The 23,183-nt window shown below is 41.3% G+C and overlaps 1 protein-coding gene and 1 long non-coding RNA gene across 2 annotated transcripts; one reads left to right on the top strand and one right to left on the bottom strand.

Moving 5' to 3' along the window:
* Positions 1-176: 176 nt before the first annotated feature.
* Positions 177-3,638, top strand: LOC148225136 (uncharacterized). The gene is made up of 4 exons (XR_015802997.1): positions 177-310; positions 419-488; positions 1,996-2,102; positions 3,536-3,638. It is a non-coding gene; the product is annotated as an uncharacterized LOC148225136 (long non-coding RNA).
* Positions 2,164-19,948, bottom strand: GPNMB (glycoprotein nmb). The gene is made up of 11 exons (XM_014893557.2): positions 19,757-19,948; positions 14,746-14,895; positions 13,907-14,050; positions 12,367-12,546; positions 11,132-11,290; positions 10,361-10,669; positions 9,061-9,183; positions 8,278-8,380; positions 7,174-7,379; positions 5,595-5,682; positions 2,164-4,864 (listed from the first exon to the last, which is right to left on the bottom strand). Exons 1-11 carry the CDS (start codon positions 19,818-19,820, stop codon positions 4,711-4,713), a joined length of 1,680 nt encoding a protein of 559 aa, XP_014749043.2. The 5' UTR covers positions 19,821-19,948; the 3' UTR covers positions 2,164-4,710.
* Between the last annotated feature and the right edge of the window lie 3,235 nt (positions 19,949-23,183).

Here is a 23,183-nt window from a genome sequence, read left to right as displayed (position 1 = left end):
CGGGGCCGCCCCCTCGCCTCATTGGCTCAGCCGGCTGCCGGTCGGGCCGCGGCGCTGCCGGCGCGGGCCCCGAACCGCGCTGGGCGGGCCTGGCTGGGAGCGGCCTCTCGAGGATCGCAGAAGCACGGGGAGGCTTGGGTTGGAAGGGACCTTAAAGGCCATCCGCTTGCGACCTGCGTGCCGTGGGCGAGGACACCTTCCACCAGACGGTGGCTCAGAGCCCTATCCAACCTGGCCTTGAACACTTCTCAGTGATGAGGCACCCACAACTTCTCTGAGCAACCTGTTTCAGTACCTCGCCACCCTCGCAGTAAAGAAATTTTTCCTAGTATCTCAACCTACTATCTTTCAATTTGAAGCCATTTCTCCTTGTTCTGTTGCTCCTCAGCCTTGTGGTCTCTCTTGTCCTCCCTGCCAGGTGCAACTGATCTGTTGGGTTTCCAGCTGCGTGCGGCCTGTGGGACTCTGCAGCCAGAACGCAGATGCAGGTTAACGTGGGATACATCCTGAAGGCGTCCTGTTTGGTACCAGGGCTTGGTAATGTGGGCCAGAGGATAGCTGAAGAAGCATCAATTTTAAAGATAGCTTGACGTGTCTGGATTTGAGAGGAAAGACCATCCTGCTCTGTAAACACCACTGTGTTGTGCTGGGTTGTTGGGCAGCTGGAAAAGGGCAGATACACTACATGGGCACTGCCATATAAACCCAAACCACGTATCCCAGCTCAAGCCTTTTGCCCCCTTTTATAGACTATGGTTTTGCCTAATGGCAAAACTGCACCTGGTTTGAAACCTGTTTTTCATGGGGAAAGTGTGTTTTCTGTTTGTGTAATTCCTGCATGGTGTTAATGGGCACAGGTTAGTAGTCTTGCTATGCTTGGTTTGCTATGGAGAAAGTTGTCAAGGGTTGAGAAATTACGACCTTTAAGGATTTGTATTTAATGTGAGTGAAGCATATTTCCCTCCACCTCCTCCCCCTGGAAATCCTGACATTTACAGGGATACTAAAATAGGAGAATTGCCAGTCAGAATGTTTTTTCCACTCTCACCAAGCATGATGGTCAAACAATGATATTAAGGTTTAAAAGACATAGTCATGGATGGTGCCAGACTCTTTCTGGTGGTGCCCAGCAGCAGTGCAAGGAGCAGTGGCCATGAACTAAAGCCAAGAAGTTTCACCTGAACATGAGGAAGAACTTCTTTATATTGAGGGTGGTGGAGCACTGGAACAGAGTACACAGGGAGGTCGTGGAGTCTCCCTCTCTGGAGATTTTCCAAACCCATCTGGACACACTCCTGTGTAATCTGCTGCAGGTGACCTTGCCTTGGCTGAGGGTCTGGACTAGATGATCTCTAGAGGTCCCTTCCAACCTATGAAATCTGGGATTATGGAATTCTGGGTGAATTATAAAGACCTCTAGTGATAAAAGCTCTACTGTTAAAGAAAAGTTGACTATGCTGCAAGAGGCTGGAGGTGATTGTACGAATAAGCCACAGTGGCTGGATGACTCTTGCAAAGTTTTGTTTCATTCCTCTACAATTCCGTCAGAGACTGGTGTTTTTTAGACTTGGTTTTAGCTTTAAAATACTTTTGGTAAGAAAAAATTGCCACATCTGATGAGCCTTAATTGTGCACTATAAAAAATATTCAAGAAAAGAAGGGGGGAGGAACAAAAGAAGTGGTTTGAAATAACAGCTCAATTTTTAAAGTAATTCTTAACAAACTTGCTACCCAACTGATGTTTCAGTTTCTCTTGAAGACATGTTTGAAAAGATGTTCTTTCTTTGAAGACAATGTACATTTATGTTTGATGTCATTCTTGATGTTATTTCTCCAAAAGGAATGCCTGAAACTTGTCTTGTAACATTTGCTGACATTCACAAATCTGTTCTTTGTCAGCTGTTCTTGCCTTTGAAAGACATGAAGTTCATTTGTATCCTGATCTATTCTGAAATTGTGTCATCTGGGTGTTAAGAAAGCCTCCTTGCTTCTTAGGTTTGTGGTGCTGAGTACACTTGAAGGAAGACTGCAAAATCAGCTTGATAACCCGTGGTAGAGCCAGGTGTGAACTAAGAGCAAGGCAAATCCCGTGTTTTGTGGAGGTAAATGATCAATAATTGCTTATCTCACAGTTTATTCTTCTGAGACAAAGCAGTGAACTCCTTAAAATCATTACATGGTTTATTTGTCAATGCAGCAGTTGAATTCCATTGTATAAAAGTAAAGATGTATGAAATAGAAGTTACAGCTGAAAAGGCAAAATCGTAATATAAAAATGTAGTATTCTGACATGACACTTAAAGGGAGATAGTGCAAGATATTCCTAATACCTAGGTTAAAGTATAAAAAAGTTCTTAACATATGCCTGAAAGCTGTTTTCTATGCAAAAGCTTAAGATGTCTCTGAGCATCCTCACTGATCCTAAGCTGTGACAGATTTTATGTTTTCATGCTTCATTACAGTCATCTTAAGCTTTCCACTAAACCCCTGTCCTACCTCAAGCTAGAGCAACAAATACAAATTACAGTCCTGCCTGACTGATAACAGAGGACATAACACTTAGACAGTAATTTTTGCAGAAAATGTGTTTCCTGTTTAAGTAAATAATTTGAGATGCTACTTCTTAGACAATAGGATGTTACGTATAAGGAAGTTGGAACAATAGCAAATACACTGCTTTTAATAATATAACTAAAATAGCCACAAAAGAATTAAAATACTGGGCGAACCTGGAAACAAAAGAAGAAAAGCGGCTGTTGAATTTTAGAGCTAAAGAACTAATCTCACAGGTATGTTGGAATCTGCATTTTTAAAAATATCCTTAAGTCCTTGAAAGGTCTCTGCACATTGGGAAGGGGCAGTGAAGATTAGATTCAGATTACAAATGATAAGCATTTGGAAGATCTGCTAAAACAGTAAGAAAGTGTGTTTATAATTATGTATTGCCACAGGAAAACAGAAAACAGTACGTATCAGAGATGTTTCAAGACATGGTAAGTAAGCTAATTATATTGAAATCGAGATTTTAAAAGAATTCAGTGTTTAGAAGTGGATTGTGTTAAGTTCATTTGCCCAGCTTCCATTTTCGCTATAGCCTTTACTAACAACAGCAGAAGTTTTATGAAACATGAACTACAAAGAATTTTTGGCCAGTTTGCTCATCTCCATGAAACTTTTTAGCAACCTCTTATCTTTCTGCAAATAAGATGCTCTGCTTTTCTCATCATCCAGTGAGCCAGCCTTCAGCAGTTTGTGCTGGTCTCACACTGTGAAATGCCATGATGCTGAGTGATGAGCATATGTGGCTACAAGCCTAGATTACTTGTGAAAGGCCTCAGAACGAGTTCTTTTAACAGAATTGCAGCTAGAGTGGACAATTGAAGGCACATTGATTTAATAAGTTTACATTTTCTAAGGTGTGTCACGTAAAAGCAGAAACTGGAGCAGAGTGTTTTACTTATCTTGGGGTTTTCATTTATTTGATTTAGTGGTCAGAGGGATGGAGGAGCAAACAGAAATTAATATGTCTTTACAGCAGGAAAGACAGAAAGGAAAGAGAAGAGAAGAGAAGAGAAGAGAAGAGAAGAGAAGAGAAGAGAAGAGAAGAGAAGAGAAGAGAAGAGAAGAGAAGAGAAGAGAAGAGAAGAGAAGAGAAGAGGAGAAGAAGGCAGTTGAATGCTACCCTTCCTACAAGATCCCTTGTTCTGCTGACCCTTCATTGGACATGGAGCAATCTTCCCCCTTGGGAGCAGTGGTGCTGGTCCAGTGTCTCAAGACCAATGGAAGCAAAAGAGGCAAAGGCAGCAACTCAGAACTTTACATGGCACTCAAAGTTTGAACAGGAAGAGCCAAGCCAATGGGCCTCATCTTGTTGCTCGGGTGTCTGTGGTCTAGTTTATAGTGAGACTCATGCACTGCTAGCCATGTCCAGTGGGAAGCTAAGTGTGTCCAGCCCTGTCTTCTGTCCCTGAGGCCAACTGGCATTTAATTAGCTGCACCCATGCTATTGAACCCTGAAAAACAGGGTGGCTGCTGCCAAACTCACAGTGGGGGGCTGTGCCTCTGGTGGTTCCCAGAATCTAGGGTTTGCTTGGTGGGGAGCTGGCCTGCCTGGGGCAAGTCTGTGCTGAGACCTCCTGAACAGTGTAACAGTGGCAGCAGTTCAATGCCAATGCCTGGGAGAAGGCCATGGCACGTTTCATTCCACAGACATAACACGTGCCTGCCCCCCATGTCTCTCTTTACAGCAAAGACATGAATCCTGCTAAGGCAGTAAGCAGCAATAAAAACTAAGTGTTTACAAGTTGGTTGGTTGCTGGAGGTTTTTGGCTTTTTTTTTTTTTTTTTTTTTAATTAACCTTTTTTTTCTCCCCCTTCCAGATTATGGATGTGATTAATTTTGCAGGTTGTTAACCTAGAAGTAAGAAAAGCCAGATAAGGATGCGGGGTTGGGGGGTATTAGTAATTCAGAAGTGTGTATCCTACATCACAAGCAAGAACAGCAAGTGCTTAAAACTACCTCCTTGTTTTTCTACAAAGGACTACTTTAATGTTGCTAATTGCACCAAGCCCCAAAAGTTACCATCCCATCTATATGTGCTTTCACCTTACTCCCTGGGGTTTTTTTTATAACAGCAAGAAAGCCCCATTAAAGTACAGTTCAGATACAAGTCCTGTACTTAATCTAATATTTAGTGTTACACTAAACGTTTAAACAATGCCTGGTTTACTCTTCAGCAGAGGATTTCTCTCAGTGCTATTAGGGGAGAAAATGGCTTTGAAAGTGCTGAAGTAAGCAGTGAATCCCTCCTGCTTCTCTGCTTGTTCTGCACTCCTCTCAATAGGCTTGTATTGCTTGTATCTCCTGCAAGGAATGTGCATAGTTAGTTGCTGAAAGATTTTTAAAGAAGGGCCCACATTTAGCATGTGACCAGTGCAGAAAAGCACTAATCACGTGTTTACCATGCATTCTCTCTCCTCCTCCCTGTTCAGTCCCATCTAATGTCTGGCAGCCTTAGGTCAGTAGTGGTGACAGGGGCCTGGTTAGGGAGAGGAGTACTGGAATACTGCTGCTCCATGAAGTGTGTGTTTCTCACCACTCACTGGGGAGGGTGAGCACACACTTGGCTCAGGAATCTTCATGCAGTCGCAAAGTCTCATGAGAAACTTCCAAACTAATAATGCAGCAACGTGCTTCTGTTAACTACTGGCCTGCATGCTCTGCACCTTTGCCCCAAAGAATTTATTCACCAATTATTTGATGAAGAATTTGTTTGGTTTCACTGCATATCATGCAGTTTGAGTTTGCTTTCTGCTTATATGAAGTTCCTAGGCCTGCTAGTATTACTGTTTGTGCTGATGGGCACAGGATGTAATTTTTTTTTCTGCAAGTCCCTAACTGCATGCTTTCCAATGGTTTTGTGGCCTAAACCAGTAATCTCATTTTCTTGAATGTTTGCCAGAATATTTGTGAGCTGCAATAGTAAAGAAACAAAAATGTAGCTAAAGCAGATTTAAATTGTTCTGTTTGTTAATTTAAATAATATTTTGACAGTTCTTTGAACTGTTTTTAATCATAGAAACTAGCAACTTACTTGTAAAGGACAATTGCCCCGATGGTAGCAAACACTGCCAACAAGCCAAGGAAGATAAAGACACCTTCTGTTGTTCCAGATGATGTTGCTACAGTTCAGAAAGTAGATTGATCACAAGTTAGCCTCTATTTTACAGCAATGTAGACTTTCCAAAGAAAATGTAATTTTTACTTATTGCTGTACAAGTTGAAGCACAGTTAGTAACTCTAATATGCTAAGCATTGGAGATGAGTGACTGGCAGGAGGTGGTGCTTTCACATCGTAATCCGTATAATTCTTATTCCACCAGAGTGTGAGTTGTGCTTTGCTAGTTTTCTCATATGAGTCCTGCTCCTCAGACACATGGCTTACCCTTCCAGCATGGAGGGGAATGAAGGGCCCTGTTGGCACCCCACAAGATGAAGCCAATTTAATCCTTGCCATTTGTTATGCTGGGCAAATGTTTACAATGGCTATAGGACAACTGTTTGACAAAATTAGATTGGCTCATCTAGAAGGTGACTTAAAGCAGAATCCTCTCTTAGATCCTAATTCTGTTTTGATTATAGCAGAAGCCCCAAAGTACAACTCAGCTTTGCCCTCTGGGGGAGACCTAGACAGACCAGCCTTATTGGGCTAAAGCTAGTCTCTGAATACAGTTGAGAAAAACCCTTCTGCAGGCTTAGGAGCCTTAAGGAGCCAGAATGTACTTACAGGTCAGGCATTGTGCCTTATTCATAATGAACTGATTTCAGTACAGATGAACGTACACCTAGATTAAATAAAACCATCCAAAAATCCTATGGAAGATGACTCCAACGGGTCAGTTGCTTGGCTGACAGTAATTAGAGAGTTCGGAGGAGTCACTAGGATACTGGTAATAGGAAGTCAAGAGGGCAATGAAGTGGGAGCAGAGAGGCAACATGATCTTTTAGACTTCTGACTGAGGCTGAGTTTAATAGCTGATTCTGTCAAAGACTGCTTTGATAGCTATGAGATAGACACAGTGGTACTTATCCAACTAAAAATAAAGCCCCTCTTTGGAAACAATTACCCTGGGCAGACTCTGTAGTCACTAGCTATACAGATCATTCCAGAACATGATTCATCTTATCCTCATGTAGAATTAGAAACCATGTCAAGGCCCATGGGCAGTAAAGAGGGCCCAGGGCAGCCACCTGTGCTGCAGACTTTGATTCTGTTTCAAGTGAGCTGAATTCCCCTCTGTTTCTGCTGTCTTTCCATGTGTGGAGTGGGCTGGCTGGAATGTTCCCACCTGCTTTTCTGCCCATCATTTTTTTGTGGAAAATTACATTATGGCTTAAGAACTGTTCATATTTTATGATACTGAATACTATAATTACTGTACTCATTGGATTGTAAACAGAAGTCAAACCAAGGTCTAACAGCTAGAATTCCCCCAGGGAATCATCATTTTATCTTTGCATGGACTCTTAGACAAGCTGGTGCAGTCTCAGCTGAAGTTTCCAGGCATAAATAAGAACCCCCCTTTGTATCCTGTGCTCTTTCCCCCTGCAGGGAAATGACCACAGGGAAAAGCTTTTCACCAAGGACTCACATCTGCTCTTTGTGGACTCACCTCCATTTACAGAAATCAGGGCGCTGGCAAGGGCTTGACTTGTGTCATCACCCAGGGTGATGTTTATACAGTATGTCCCAGGTTCCTCAAAAGCTCTCCTGATGGTGAGTAAACATTCATCCGTGACGACGATGGGGTCACATACCATGCGCTTGGACACCTGGCACGTGGGGTCAGAAACTACTGTGCAGACATCTGTGGGGAGACTGGCATGGGGAGAGAGAGCACATTGCATCTGTGGAGTCCTGCCAGCCCAGTTAGCCCCGTTCATAGACTCATTGCACTGGTGCACCAGTTTTATGCTGGTGCCTGTTGAAATCGGTGGCACTGTAGTGATTTGAGCTTGTTTTATTTATACTATATGTATTTTTTGCCTGCCTATACATTTATTTATGTACATGTGGATTTTATATAGATTGCATGTATACAGTCTGTATAATTATCTTCTTGTTTTGCTTATCATTTAACATTTTATGGTGATCACAGGATTACCTGCATCAAATCAACTTATAAAGTCTATTATCTTTAAAACACATCTTTAAGAAAAGGATGCAGATTTTTTTAAGCAGTATCATGTGCTGGAAAAGAAAACACTCCCTTAAGAGAGGTTAATTGTATTCCAGTTGTATTACCGTGGTGTTTCTGGTACATCTTATTTCTCTCAAGTCCAACCTTCTAAGATCTAGGAATATTAGTCCAATGTTTTTGCATCCAAGAAGTTGCTTGGACTCACCCATTTACTCCAAGTGTCAAAAACTCATGGCCAAAAAGAAAGGATTTCCTTACAATTTCAGTGAACTGCTTGCCATTTTACTCTAAGTGCTGAAATCTTGTCTTGGCCAGGAGACTATAAATTGTTTCTTCCCACAATCAGTTCCTTATTTTTACTGAGATGGAATGTTTGCTCTGAATCCTAAGTCCCTGGCAGTAGCCTCTATTGGCATAGTTGAAAAATGAGACTTGCATTATCTTTAGTTCTCGTCAAGAAATAGAAACACTGCAGTTCCCAAATTTTGTTCATACATCTGCGTCTAAGTACATACGTCATTCCAGCAGCTAATTAGTTTCTAACAAGGAAGATTGACAGCTTCATTCACAACTTACCTCCCTTGACAGGTAACAACAAAGTCAACCAGTGAGTTTTCAGCTTGACTTTCTGTCGTCTGGATGCTTGTCATCTGAATAATATTTACCTCAAGGATTCCCTCTGGGAGAGGAAACACATGTCAACTGCAACATGACAGGCTTTGAAGTCTATGTGTACTGAACCTCAAGTGCTTGGCTGATGCTCAGGTCTTGTTTTCCATAACCTCCTCCCTCCCTTAGTACTCCTCTTGAAGGTTTTGAAAGCTGAGAAATTTTCCAGTGCTTTCCCTGTGAGGCTGCTCCTTTCTTGTCTGCCTTCTTTTTCCTCGTTATTGTTATTTCCTTCTTTATTTTGCTAAGTCACTTCCCACTACATGAGATTTGTCTGCATTCAGAAGTCAGTTCAACCTTATGTAAACCTCCTCCCCAGCCCATGTGCTCCTGCTGTGGCATGTTCAGAAACTGGTGATGCAGAAAGGAGTGACACAATGCACATCCCCATCAGCACATGGGGTCAGCCATCAGCAGGCATCCAGACCAAGGTCCAGCCTCACATGCCCGAAAGGGAGGGCTCATAACCTCTGCAACTAGCCCCTGTCAGAGTGCAGGCAGAAACCAAAGTCAGCCAGTTAGATGTCTGTACATTAATCCTTAAAACTCTCAGCTATGTCCATGAGAAGGATCTTTTTGTGGACCTCGTGTAATTCATAAAAATGTGTCTAAATAAACATTATTTCTACCATACATTGTTGCTCATTGTTAACATCATTCCTCTGTTCAGGTGTTGACCCACATCCTTACCTACGACATCAATGCTACTTCCATAGTACCCATTTCTGTAAATATGGCAACCTCCATCAGGATTATCCTCCACAGACTCAACAGTGGAAGAAGAGTCAGAATCAGAAGATGGCCCAGTTGTAACTGTTCGAGAGAGAAGAAGTAGATATGCAACTTTAGGACAAGCTCTGCTTAGGAATTCTGAACACAGCCACTCATTCCAAGTGCCTTCATTCCATAGGATGCCAGTGACTTTGGTTTGCAGCTGTGCAGTCATGTATGTATCTGTGTTATGAGCTCATGGCAATAATCCCGAAAAAACCACATGTGCCCAGCTTTAGAACCCTGGAGTGGCCTGGGGAGCCTTACTCCAAAAGCCACCTGGCTAGTCACCCATCTCTGTGAATTAAAAGGGAGACTACAAGGTGTAATACAATTAAACACTTCTTTAAAATCCCCAAATCAATTGTATAAGAAATCCAAAGGCCACTAAAACATTTAAAATGCATTTTAAAAAGCTGGGTATTTTCCCACTGCTCTACATTACAGCTAGTGGAAAAATGAAGAGGGGAAGTGGTGAATATTATATCTTTCCTTTCATTTTTCATTCTCGCTCCATATTTTGGTAAGAGCACATATTAAAAATATGAAATTTGGAAAATATAGCCGCATTTACAATTTCACAGTAGTAGTATTATGGCTGAAACTGCAGGCCTTCTGCAAACCTTAAAACCCTCCGAGATGATAAACCAGTGCTGAACATAATAGAAGTTATTCTGAAATATGTTAGTCAATAAATTTAAAGCAGAAAAGCTGTTCTGGGTTAATGCCATTTGGAAATCCCTATTTTTGAATATGACTAGATTTTTCTAGTTCAATCCAATCTCATTAATTTTTGATGGAAGTTAAGGCAATCCAGAAAGGAACTTGCTGTAAGAGTGTTCTGAAATTCCTTTTTCTCACTTGAAATTTACATCTTACCTCAGAAGATGTCCCAGAGTAGACAAGGCTAAAATCTGACCAGGTGTGGCAGAGATAATACAAACTTACATTTATTTTTACCTGAAGATCTTTGTATGCTGTAAGTGTGGTGGTAGAACTGGATGCATAAGGAGTTAAATGTGTAAGTGATTCCTACCATAGAATCCTAGAAGAGTTTATGCTTATTGATTCTGTCTCTAAGCCAACTTTATAGAGGGTTTCCAGAGGCTTGCAGCTCTTTCATGATGACAGTAAAACTAGTAAAGATATTAACTTGAAACATCAGAATATAGAGTTTCAGCTTAGCTCCTAATGCCAGTGCTGTTTGATAAATGCTTACCTGCTGAGGTGGGTGGTGGTGCAGTGGGTGTTACTGGCTTGCAAGGTACAGGTATAATGGCTTGGACAGTTAAATTCAGAGTGAAGTTTCCTTGCAGAGTGTAGGTGTGAGATGTACTAGAACCGCTGGGTACAAATAAGCCACTTCCATCTCCGAAGTTCCACTTGTAGGAGATGGCAGAGTTATTCAGATAGTAGCTGGGATCATGGATCTTCACATCAAATGTGATTGGTGAGTCTTTGATGAAAATGGAGTCTGAGATGTTGCGGTCATGTTTTTGGAACATGCTCACAAATATTGGAATTTTGTCTGGAGGGAGGGGGAAAAGAGGTAAATAAATAAAGCAGGGGTACCTGGCTGCAAACAATAAGAAGATCCAAAGCCCCTGAACAGCAACAGCCAGAAAGTGAGATGTAAATATGGTATCTTTAACACAGGTTTCTACTTAAATTTGATTTATGATCTGAGGAGTGAATGTCAGTAGGAAACAGCCAGAAAAATATGGGAACAAAGAGGAATCACAGACATCTGTGGAAGATTGCATTATCTCTCTCGTAAATCGTTTCCCATTACAAAGTAAAGGGGTCACTGCGGAGCTAGACAAAAAGGTTACTTGAGCTACTCAGGGCAATTTACCAGAGATTCCACTTTCTTGCTAAAAACCTTTCTCAGGCCAATGTCTTCTTCTCATGATGCATGTGCTGAATTTTTTTAACAGCTAAGCAGCAACTACCCCCAGCATTTCATTGCAGTCGGTTCCAGCACGCTCACCTGTTACCAAGTAGACAGTTTTTGCTCTCACAATCGGCACGAATCCCGAGTAGCCTCTCCTGTAAATGGACACCGCCATCCTGTGTTCACCAAGAGTGATATTTGCTGTGTTGACTGAAACCTTTGCTGAAGATCGTCCCGTTGTTTGGTAATACTGACCTGAAACAGAACACAAACTTAACATTTTCCCCCTCAGCCTTGCTACAAGTTGTTGTATGAGAGGCAAAGTCTCTGAGAATCTCAGGTTGTCAAAATCAAAGTTAGTAGTTTAGAAATGTCTTCCAATTATCTGACAGGTGTTACGGAAGGACTGGATACTTTCACAATGTGTTTACTCACATAAATTCCGATTTTCCAAAGTTGTCAAAAAGATGTCCCAGATTTCACCAATCCAAGAAAAAACTGCCAAGACATCTACATCTTTCTGAAACACTTACATTAAGTCATTAAGATTATGTAGTGGATGGTGTGAGGCATTTTAAGTGATCTTGTGTTTGCTTTCAGTGTAGCCAGAAGATACAATACCTCTTGCTTCATACTGTAAAGCTATTTTTATATATTAGATTATTTGTCTTTTTAACAGCTAACTGAGGTAGGTAAATAGTATCACCTCTGCATAAAATTTGGAATATTATTATTATTGCTCATACCGATACTGACAATAATACTGATTTAGCCAGGCGGACTGAAGGTACTAAGATTTAGTACGTAGCCAATGGCAGGAATAGCCCAACCATTACATACTCAGGAGCAGGAAACACTGAAAACCAGCATCTGTGTCCAGAGCAGCAGCACAGCTAGTGGCAGTTCTCACCTCCCTAGAGACAAGAAGTGCTGCACTGTTGAACTGGTGATACACAGCACTGTGTTCTCTCTTAAATCTTAAAGTATTAACTGGCAGTGAACTGTCAATAAATCTTCTGACTGACCTGCTTAGACTCTCTGTTTTCCTAGAAAAAGATCTTGAGTACTACTGAAAGGAAAGTTATTTTCTTCAGTGGTAGTATTGTGAATGCAGGTTTAAAGAGAATCTTCTGGTAATCTGTGATTTCTATATCAAGCACCTGATGGCCTCTGGAAAAGTGGGGAATTAATTCAGTATTTCCACTCAAGAATGTGGAAAAGTGCATTTTTAAAGCACTTTTAGTAGAGCATACTTGACAAATGAGTTGTGTACAAAGGGAATATAAGGTTTGCAGCATCACCCCAACCAAGGCATGGATTGCAGTACTAACCAAAAGTGTGAAACACATAGACAAAGTTCCTTCTCCCCCAGCCAGGGTGATGAGGGAAGGGACGTCCATCTGGGAAAACATTATGGCTGTGGTTGCTTGTGCAGTTTTCCCAGCCACAGTTGTCAGTCCGTTCAGTCCAGTTGTAGACATAGAATTGCTGATCCATGGAACCTGGAGGATCTAAGGATAGAAATAGGACATGCTCTGGTCAACTGAGAAATGTGCAGAGAGTCAGGAAACAGGAGGCAAGCACCGCAGGTTATGGCAGTTACTGCATTTAAACAACAGGCGAAGTGGGGTATTTTTAGACTGACGTTAATTCTTTTTTTCTGAAGTTGTGCTTTGTTTGGTTTTTAATGCAAACACAAAATGATTCTGTCTTGGTGCTATTTTATTAAGAAGTTTTAAAAAAACCTTACTGTCTCATGGGCCAGACACAATTTTGAAGAGCGTGCCCAAAAACTTGCTTTGACTACACAGGATGCTACTGTTTTGCCAAGGATAGCAGGGCTACCGAAATATTTGTCAGGCAGAATGTAAAATTTTAAGTACAAAGAGTGACTGTGAAAGCACTGTAAGGAAGTGACTTTGTTTTGTCAGAAAAGTTTTCTATGGCACCTTTAAATAACTTAGACATGAATTTCTGTCATTTTCTGAATAGTAAGTAGGAAGCTTCCTCCCCCAAACAGCACAGCAGATATTAAGTAGACTATGGATATAAGCTGCTAACAAAATACCAGACAGTTAACTGGAACTTAGGCTGACAAAAAACTTGCTGATATGCCTTGAAATGAAAATTACTTTGATCAGTAAAAAAATTTGTTGAACATTTATGCATTCAGAGGGTGAAAGATACAACAGCATGTGGTATTCTAGATCCAGGAGCTTAAAACACCGGAATGATGATAGTTTTTTTTTCTCCATGTAGTAATAAATAAGATGAAAAAGGGTGATTTTCTGAGGAAAATACTGCTTGATTTTTAAATATTTATTTGTTTGTTTTTTAGTTCCTAAAATGTGGAAATGGGAGATTTACTCTTTTGTGCAGATATGGTTACTGAATTCTACAATTTATAATTAAGAAAGCCACTCAGTTTTATAAATTGACAGCTTTATAAGTTTGAAAGGAAACAATGTGACTGCAGCATTGTGCCTGAGCTGAAAAGCAGTAACAGTTCTGTTGGGAAGTCAGATTATGTGACTGTTTTGTGAAGGCAACTTCATAATGATGGCCAGTCTCAAATTAGCTGGTCAGTGTATAAACAGTGGGGCAGAGCACTGAAAATACCACAGTGATCTTCTTAGGAAAGAAACTGGTGTGGCGCAGCCTGGGTATGCACAGGTGAGTGTTGTTATCAGTTATCAGTTATCAGTTATCATCAGTTATCAGTTATCAGTTATCAGTTATCAGTTATCATCAGTTATCAGTTAAATCCAGCACGGCTGCTGTCCATTGGGTGTGCCTGTGACGCTTTCAAAGCTCAGTGACACATGCACCAGGCAGATGTGAGAGTGGTGCAGGGAAATTGCCATTACCTACCCCGGGTGCAGTTTCTCCTGTACACTATGTTGCCATCATTATCTTCTGTCTGGCACCTGGGAAGCTGGAGAGTCACAACAAAGGTCACGTTGGATCCTACCAGTGCTGGGCTGTCACTGTCCAATTTGGCTGTCACCCTTCCGCCTGTAGCAAAGAAAATTAGTCTTTGTTGCAGTAAAGGGTGCGCTGGAGCAGATGCTACCATCAACTGTGCGCTGTTTACATTAGAAACGCTGTATTGATTACTCTGAGGGCTTTCGTGCTCATATCAAAACCCCAGCTTCAAACAATCAGAGGGACTCAGCATATACCCCCCCCAAATCACTTACTGGTCTGCCATTAATTTTCTTCCTAGAGCTAAGAATGTAGTGTTCTACCTGTGGGGGTCAATATATTTCAAAGGAGAACATTTTTGCTTCTCCCCAGGGATAGTCATTGGCCCTCAGCTCAGACCAGGTGACAATAAACATGGTCTTTGCTGAAGCTGTCAATCTGAAGCCCACATGCCCTACTGAGGTAGCAGTTGAAGCTGCCTGTCCTCCAGGGACATTATATTTCACATAATGGATTGTACTGGGGCCCTGACCATCAATACTTTTGATAAGTATTAATGTCTGAGATTAGTCATAATGGGAAATCATTTTATGTAATAACTCACTGTTCTGCTTCCTCAGACAACCCACTGGGAATGGTATCAGACCCAATCATCTCTAACTCGCCGTTCTGTGCAGTAGTGGATATTGTCCCTATGAAAATGCACTATACCACCTGCACTCTGTACTGTGGTGGATTTTCTGGCCAGTTTTTCAAGTGTCTTTGGAATGTGTTCATGCTATCACCTTTCCAGCAGTCCTTCCATCTGGGATCTCCTTCTTGCCAGAAAGGATAAAGTTTCTCATTCCATTTATTTTGATCGCTAGACCAGCCTTGTATCTTCTTGTAGGATGTGACAGGAGAAGTGTTTCCCTGGCTGAACACATCTTGAAACCCTAGAGAGAAAACCAAACATCAGTGTAAATGTAATGCAATTTTCCCTACAACTCTATAAAAACATTCCTCTTGTGCTGAACTTTAATCATGTCCTGGTAGAAAGCTTCCCACCAGTAGAAAATTACAGAATTTTATCATTGCAGCTATAAACACTTACATCAACTATAATCAACATAAAGACAATTCCACCACTGTCAGACTGACATTTTTTTCTACTGGCAGTATTGCAAACTTCCCAGACAAAGAATAAAAATGTTTATAATGTTTTCGACCATATCAGAGCAATGGTTTGCAAGAATTTACATAACCCTGCAGCAGTCAGGCTCTCTGCACAGAGGTTGCTTGATTTCTGACTGCTTTGCCTGGTAATAAATCTACAAGTAAAAGGCTAACGGGATAAATTCATTCTGTGTCTGAGTTGTGCTCTAGTGGAAGTTGTGCCAGGAATTAGTTTTGACCCAGTGCAGCTCCTTTGGTGAGTTGGCTGGTGGTTTGGGTGGGAGGGGTGGAACCAATTATAACAGAAGCTGGTATTTCCAGAAAAGGAAATTTAGAGCTGAATAGTAAATTCAATGTGTTTATAATATAACAACAATAACATATTAGCTTCATGCCTTTTATTTAAAAATGGCTCAGATATTAAATAACTTCAAGAACCTCTTTCTTCTCATATTACTTTTCCCAGGCTTCTAGGATGCCTCTTTCTGTCACAAAGGACATGTAGTAGAAAGCAACGTAAATATCCAAGTAACCTGTAGGAACACGTTGGCCACAGTAGGATGCCATAAAAATATGTTAATAAGAGGTCTCATGGGCACAGTTCCATGACAGCCTGGAGGCTTTAAAGAGCTCTGCCATGTTAATCAGATAGGTAACTGCTAGGTGTGCCATTCTGTCACAACGTTAAGGGAGTTAGGATTTCTGCTTTCCCTGGCTTTATTGTAAAGGTACAGCTGGTGCAGAATGCTACTGACATTTATACCCAAGTGCACAAAGTTCTGGATGACTTCAAGGAAAATGCAGAGACCTTTGAGAAGGGCAAGAATTGTCCTGTATGCTGTAACCTAACTGGTTGTGTTGGAATTTCTCCAAGCTTTGGAAAAGACACAGAGCAGGTGTGGCCAGTTTAAGCACAGTCTTTAGAGGTGGGTGGCTCCTAATTTTACCGCAAGAGAGAATCAGAGGAACAGCTCAGAAGAAGAGGCAGGAGCTGCTTTCTCTTGGTGTTTTATTGCCCAGTGAGATTTCTGCTGGGCAGGAAGATCATCCCTTGGCCAGTCCTGTCTCAACTCTGAGCTGATGCTGGTAGCTCTCTCCCCAGTCTTGAGGACTGAATCGTTTGAGGAAAAGAACAGATTTTGTGCTCAGAGACACAATCTCCCACAGTCTTTTGCCCTCCAAGAACTCCCTGCAGTCTCACTTAAATCACTTGAATCAAGTCTTTCCTGCAGATTTAATATATTTTGATGTGAGCAAGCACAACATTTTGACTGGTATTTACTTAATGACCCGTATCACATGCTCTATTGTTTTGAGTCTTGGTCAGAAGAAGAGTTTGGTAATGTTGTCTTTCAGAAACTTTGCTCAGGAGAAAAACAAATTAGCAACTATAAAAGTACTTCACAAAGGCTTAGCAAGTTCAATTACGCTTTAGGTATAATTAAATCAATATCTCCTTCAAAGGTAAATGGCTACATAATTTTTGTAGTTTATTTTTCCCATTCCCCTTGATTTTATCTAAAAAATATTTAATGAATAAAAATGTTTTGATTTTTGTCAGATCAAAACTTTTCAATCATTGTTTTTTTCCCAAATGTTCAATTTATAAAAAACAGCTGGAGCACTTTTAATTTTATAAATGCTTTTGAGTTTTTATTAGCAATCCTTGAATTCAGAATTCATTTTCTAGTCCAGTAGTATCTGTTGTCACTGCTTCTAAGTCACAAGCTACTTAGGTATTTCTTTGCCTCTCTGATATGCTTTGTTTATTTCAGTCAAATATAAAACGTTTCACAAGCTTCGGGACAAGACAAAGATGGTTTTTCAGATGAGGAAAGACTTCTGCACTGGTTTCTCTAACACATGGAACTGAAGATTTTCAGTTGGTGAATTTAAAGGAACAAAAAGCTTTAATGTATTTCTTTTTTAACAATGAAAACCACTCAAGAACAGATGTTGGTCATAACCAAAATTTGAGCAATTCAGTTCAAAATAGACAGAATAATGTTATGCTCCAAGGAACAGATTCCTGTAATAGTTTTGGTGAGGTGATCATAGGGGAAAAGATCTTATACTTCGACTGACTTTCTTCTTTCTCATTCTGGCTTTCATTTTGGTGAAAAATGTAGCAAAGACAAGTTCAGTATTTCCTGTGAAAGTGTATTAGCCATGAAAGAGACAATGAGAGGCAGTGTTAGGATGGCAGAAATAGAAAGATGACCCAGCTAAAGAGGATAATAGTGTATTAGAAGTAAAAAGGCTGATGGAATGGCACCAGACTGTAACATAAACTTTCTGAAGTTATGTATAGAAACATAATAAAGCAGGACAAAAAAGAATTTGAGGAACAAGTTGCGAAACCATAAAAACGACAATTTAATTTTTTCTCCTCAAATATAAACTAAGTTGGAAAGCTTGCCAGGAAGTATAGGGCCAAAAGATAATGTAGATGCAAAAGAAGCATTCAGGGAAGGTAAGGGGGTAGCACACAAGTCAAGTAGGTCAACTGGTTTATATTTTCATTCACAAAGGAAGAACATAGGGGGTTTCTGTGATAGAATTTTTTTTTTTTAAATGACGGAGAATATCTCTCAAAATGAAGTGTTGGCACAAAAACCCCAATTATAGAACAAATCAACAAAATGACAAAGTTGTCTAGATAGGATGGTCCAAGTATGGAAGTTATTCAAGAGTGAAATAAATGAGCTATTAACCATAGCATGTAACATCTTGCTTAACACTGCTTCAGTGACTGAGAAACAAAAATTGGCAAATGTGATGACAGTTTTTAAAAACACTTCCAGGGAAGATTTAGAGGATTAAAAAAAAACCCTTTGGGGCTCAAGTTGGAGAAGTTGGTAGGAACAGCAGTGAAGAACAGAGTAAGTAGGTACAGTGCATTAATATGATTTGCCATAAAAGGAGTGCATTGCTCACAAACATATTCTGAGTTTTGCAAGGCAGACAGAGAGCATGGGAACAAGGCTGACCTGCTTGTTACAGTCTGCTTGAGTTCCAGACAGCACTTGGTGAGGTCCCTTGCTAAAGGAACATAAAGCAGTTAAGTTACCGTGGGATAAGAATGAAGGATTTTACATGAATAAATGATTGGTTAGGATATTTTTAAAAAAAACTTATTAATAAGTGCCCAGTTTTCTCCGTTGTTAAAATAATTTAAAATTTTCATAATCTGGAAAACAGGTAAACAGTGAAGTTCTTGAATCTGCTGAAGACTGAATTAAAGTAATAGAGGGGAGGACTGTGTGAAACTCAATGAGTCAAGAATAAAACTGTATGAAATTCAACAGAGTTAAATGTAACCTTACTTTGAGAATGAGGGGCTCTAAACTAGCTCTAAACTCAGAAACGGGATCTTGCAGCTTTACAGTTTTAAATGCAGTACTCATTGGTAGTTGAAAACCTAGGAAAAGGCTAGATAGAGAACAAAGATGAGAACATCATTACAGCATTTTATAATACCATGTCTTGAGTACTGTATGCTCTGTTCTCTGCAGCTCAATCACTAAAAAGAACTAAAAAAATACAGAGAGAGGTGGCGAGGACGCTACAAAGGGGTAGAATTGTTTCCATGTGAGGAACAGCTAAATACACTGTGTCTCGAAGCCTGGAGAAGAGGTGACGGAGGAGAATATAAAAACAGAATCATGAACAGCATGGAGAAAGAACCTGAAAGTATAAAAGTTAAGGAGAATCAAATAAAACCAGCAGGTTACAGGTTCTAAGCACATGAAAGGTACTTCTTCACATAAGATACAATTAAGGTGTGAAATTTTTTGCTGGCAGGATGTAGTGTGTCCCAAAAATTTACACGTGTTGCAATGAAAACCCAAATGCATGAACAGATGGAAGAAGTCTAGTAAAAACTGTTAAATACAATGACTCTGCATCTGACAGAGGTAATTCTATAAATCATCAAAAGCTGGGAAAGTGTCCTGACCTGCCCAGTTATACATCCAGTACTATTCTCCATTGGAGGCAGGTACAAGGCTGGATGAATGCTCAGAGGGACTTCAGCTTTTAAGGCTTTCAATTTCCATGCTGTACATTCTGAAATTTGAGCTTAAAATCCCATTTCTACGTTCGCAGCCCTGAGCTCAGGGGGTCATCCTAAGACTTGAGTCAAATTGGGAGCCTGGAAAGAAGCAGATCATCCCACTCCCTGCCCACTGTGGCTTGCAGATCTAATTCCTTAACTGGGCTCCTTGAGGTTGGGGATCCATAGGTCTGAGTGTCCCAGTGGGGAGCGCTGTTTCTGAGCTGGCCACTCCCAGCCACAGCCGAGCCAAGCCAATTGTGCAAAGTCCATTCTGCATCTGCCATTTTAGCCATACTTGAACTGGGGAAGTATTGCTAAGAATTTGCTGTCTAGAGCCAAGGTTTAGCTCCAGACAGCTCCACGTACTTGTAGAGCAGATTACTGAGCAGTCCTCAGCACATTTCTCCAGCTCAGGCAGCTTTTCTACCCAGAGCCAGGCAACCCTGGGGTGGAACCCTGTTGCCTACTGGGTCGCAGGCACGGCTCCAGCAACCACCACAGGAGCAGCACTTTTCCTGCGCTGGCTGGGGACACGGGACACGGGACACGGGAGGCAGGGAGGGCAGGGCAAGGGCAGCACTCACGTGTGGCGGCAGTGCCCAGCACCGCTTGGGCCAGGAGCAGCAGTCCGAGGGGGTGGAGGCTCATGGTTCTGGAGAGCCTGCGCTGGCTCAGCACCTGCCGGGGAGCAGCGTGGCCGGAGCCGGAGCACCGAAACTCCTGCGGTCCCCGCTGCGAGGTGAGACTGAAGGCTCTCCGCCGCTCTGCTCTCCGATTAAATGAAGGGCCCCGGGACTCATCATGTGATGGAATTAAGCAGAGATGCATGATTTTGTCTTCAGCTTCTTTCAGCTCATGTGCTTATGACTCACTCCCTTTGCTTTCAGCGTTCCCTGGGATTTCTGAGAGACCTGTTTGGAGCCACACCATTCACCTCACAGGCATTTTTATACTAGTTTTGCACTGTGATCAATTTTTGTACTTAATTTGTTTTTAAATTAGGAGGACTTATTTCCAGAAATCCAAATTAACTCTTGCCCCAGCCTGAATTGCAAGTGTTACTGCAACAGCTCACTGCATATGATGAACCCATCACTGCTTAACCACATGGCTCACCCCATATGCTGAGCAACAACTCTAAACTAAATGGAAAATGGCCAATTCAAACACATCTCTTGACTTGGCTCCTGATCAGAGTTGATTCTTAAGGAAAACGTGATTTAAACATTTAGTGGGTACATGCCTATCCAAACCAGCCATGGCTAGAGGTGCCATCACAGCCCCTGTATGCTGATGGCCACTCAATATCTAGCTCCCAAATTGCCATGACCCATCCACAGACAATTGATTGGATATACTTCATGGATTGTAGCAATAAACAAAAAACAGATTTTGCTGCTCGGCCTAATAATGACCATTAACCACTGGCTCAAGAGGAGCATCACAGATTGGCAAACACTGCACCTACTGATTCAAATTCAGGGTCAAGGTGCTGCCTCAGCCCAGGTGTTCTGCAGGCAGTGCAGCAGTGCTCTTCTTCTACAGTGCAGCAGCTGATTTTCACTGAAGCCCAGGCAGCCTTGTGAAGTTTCTTGCTGTTGTTTGCAGCAAAGAACAAGTTTTGATAAGATGGCAAGGCATAGAGCCAAGTACAGTCCTCAAGAGATAATTGAGTAGTAGTTTCAAAGGTCCCAAAGAACAACACTGGTAAGTGTGACACTGGCTAGCCAGAAACCAGTGATTTGGGCAACAGTAAACAATTTGTATTTTGGGCAGGGCAGGTGGAAGTCCAGAATTCCAAGGCACTGTCAACAGAATGAAGACACTCCCCAATGGAAAGGGATTTTAGAACTCTTGACTACATTTTATTTTTCGGTTGTTTCTTCTATTTTTCTTGTGTTTTCTGTTAACTGTGTAAGTTATTACCACTACCCAGAGCACCCTGGCCAGCATTTCTCTCAGTAACGAGGGCTCTGATGTCCAGTCCTGTGGATCTTGCATATGTAGAGTCCATGCTTGAGCATCCTCCTGGCTGGAGCGAGCCCTCCCTCCTACTGCCAGCCAAGGAGCAGGGTGACAGCAATAGCCTCAGGGTTACAGGCTTGTTTAAACGAAGCCCTCAGTATCTGACAGAGAGAAGGGGGAGCATAAATCGAAGTCAAAGCTGTGACTGACTGTGCAAAAGAATCATATGACTGCAGCGTCCTCATGTGATTGTTGCTTTTTTTGTTGTTACTCAATCAACTACATTCCCAGTTGAAATGTCAGGTTTCGAAGGCATTCACAATTATTTTTTAAACCATGTGGGACATTAACTTTAATTGCACTCCTTTGTTTCCAGGTTGTTGATCCTAGAAGTGAAAAGTGACCTTCAAATACTGTGGTTCAGCACTGGGAGCCTGATCCAAAGTCTGCTGGGGAGAAAGGAAGTTTGAATGCTCATTCCCAAGAGGGTTTTGAGAACCTCCAGAGGAAAACTGCTGACAACAAATGCCTGTTAATTAAAACCAAAAATTTATCAGCCTAAAAACAATAAAGTTGGTTACGATGGAGTTTTTTGCCATGTTATTTGATACATGAAATTGTTACATAAATTTTGAGTGACAGTCTCAATAAGAACCAGCTGGTAGAAATTATTAAACATGTTGTAAATAGACTTCAGAGGCACTGAGGATCAGGCCTGTGGTTAGAGGAATCCAAACCCACCAGGGCTGGGGTAATAACTAAAAGGTGGCTTTATTGTGACACTCCAGTCCTTCACGTTCTCCCTCCTCTGCTTTTGAGCTTTAGATTACACATTCCTGCAGGGCTGACACAGAAAATATTTGGGTCCACTTTTGCTGCCAACATTCACAAGAGGAGAGGAGAAGGGAAAAAAGAGCTAGGGGGAACAGAAGTGTAAAGGAAGTGAAAAGAATAAATAGCTAAGAAAAGCCAAGTCAAGACTGAAGGGACCATCTGAAAACTGAGCTGACTTCTCTAAGTGTCCTAGCATAGCTGACCGTGTCAGAAAATGAGTATCTGAAACACTGAAGGGTTGCTTGAAACCTGTGGATCATCATCAGATCTTAAATTACCTTTATAATTTCTACATTATTATTCTTGGTCTCTAAGAAACAGCTTTGCAATTTAAAGAAGCGAATTGAATCAGGCAGCTATAAAGGAGAAAAGGTTTGAAATATATCCTAAACATTCTCCCAGCAAAGAAACACATTCAGGGAGATTTAGGGTTTCATCTGACAAAGAAGTGAGTGGGCAGGGAGTGCTTGGTACTTCACAGCTTTAGCAGCTCAGTTATTAAATCTCATTGAGGAGATATACATCTCTGCTACCTGAAGGGCTGTCAGATGACAGGGTGTGAACACATCATGTGTACCTGCATGTCTAGACTGACAGAGCTGGCATGCTCACACTGCTATCACACTGCCATCAACTCAACACGAGTACAGGAGTTGTTTATCACTGCTCACAGGAACTTTGGAAAAAAAAAAAAAAAGAAGAAAGTGCAAAGAGAAAAAAAAAAAAGAAAGGAAAGGAAAAAAAAAGGGGGTTGAAGTATGAATTTGGCTTTTGGCCAAGAAATCTTGGTTTGGCAACCAGGTACATTTAGGTAAATGTTGTCTGCCATTACCAGTGATCTCTCAAGCGAACTCTGCTTAGGGTTTGATAAATTCCCTTTCTGGGAAGAAATCATCTGTGCCTTACTGCACATGGGACAGTGGGCATCAGCTGATTGAACCAAACATGTAAACAAAGCTGCCTTAACAATGTGTAGTTCTTCTTGTACCGGGAAGGAAAAGAAGCTCTTGATCAGTTTCCAGTATCATCTATCTCAGTTTATCTCTGAAAAATGTATTAACCCTTGCAACTGAGCAAACAGGCTTGTAGTAATTCCAGTGCCTTTATTTTTTGCATTTGTAGTAGCTAAAGCCATGCATTTTACCATTTTTTTATGGGAAAGTGTTTCCTGGCAGTCATACATTTCTCAGATTCCTGTGTTGGGTTGGTCAT

The sequence above is a fragment of the Sturnus vulgaris genome, chromosome 1 (assembly GCF_052056855.1).
Source record: "Sturnus vulgaris isolate bStuVul1 chromosome 1, bStuVul1.hap1, whole genome shotgun sequence".
Taxonomy (NCBI): Eukaryota; Metazoa; Chordata; class Aves; order Passeriformes; family Sturnidae; genus Sturnus; species Sturnus vulgaris.
Note: the sequence above shows the minus strand (reverse complement) of the source record. Positions and strands in the feature narration are given on the sequence as shown.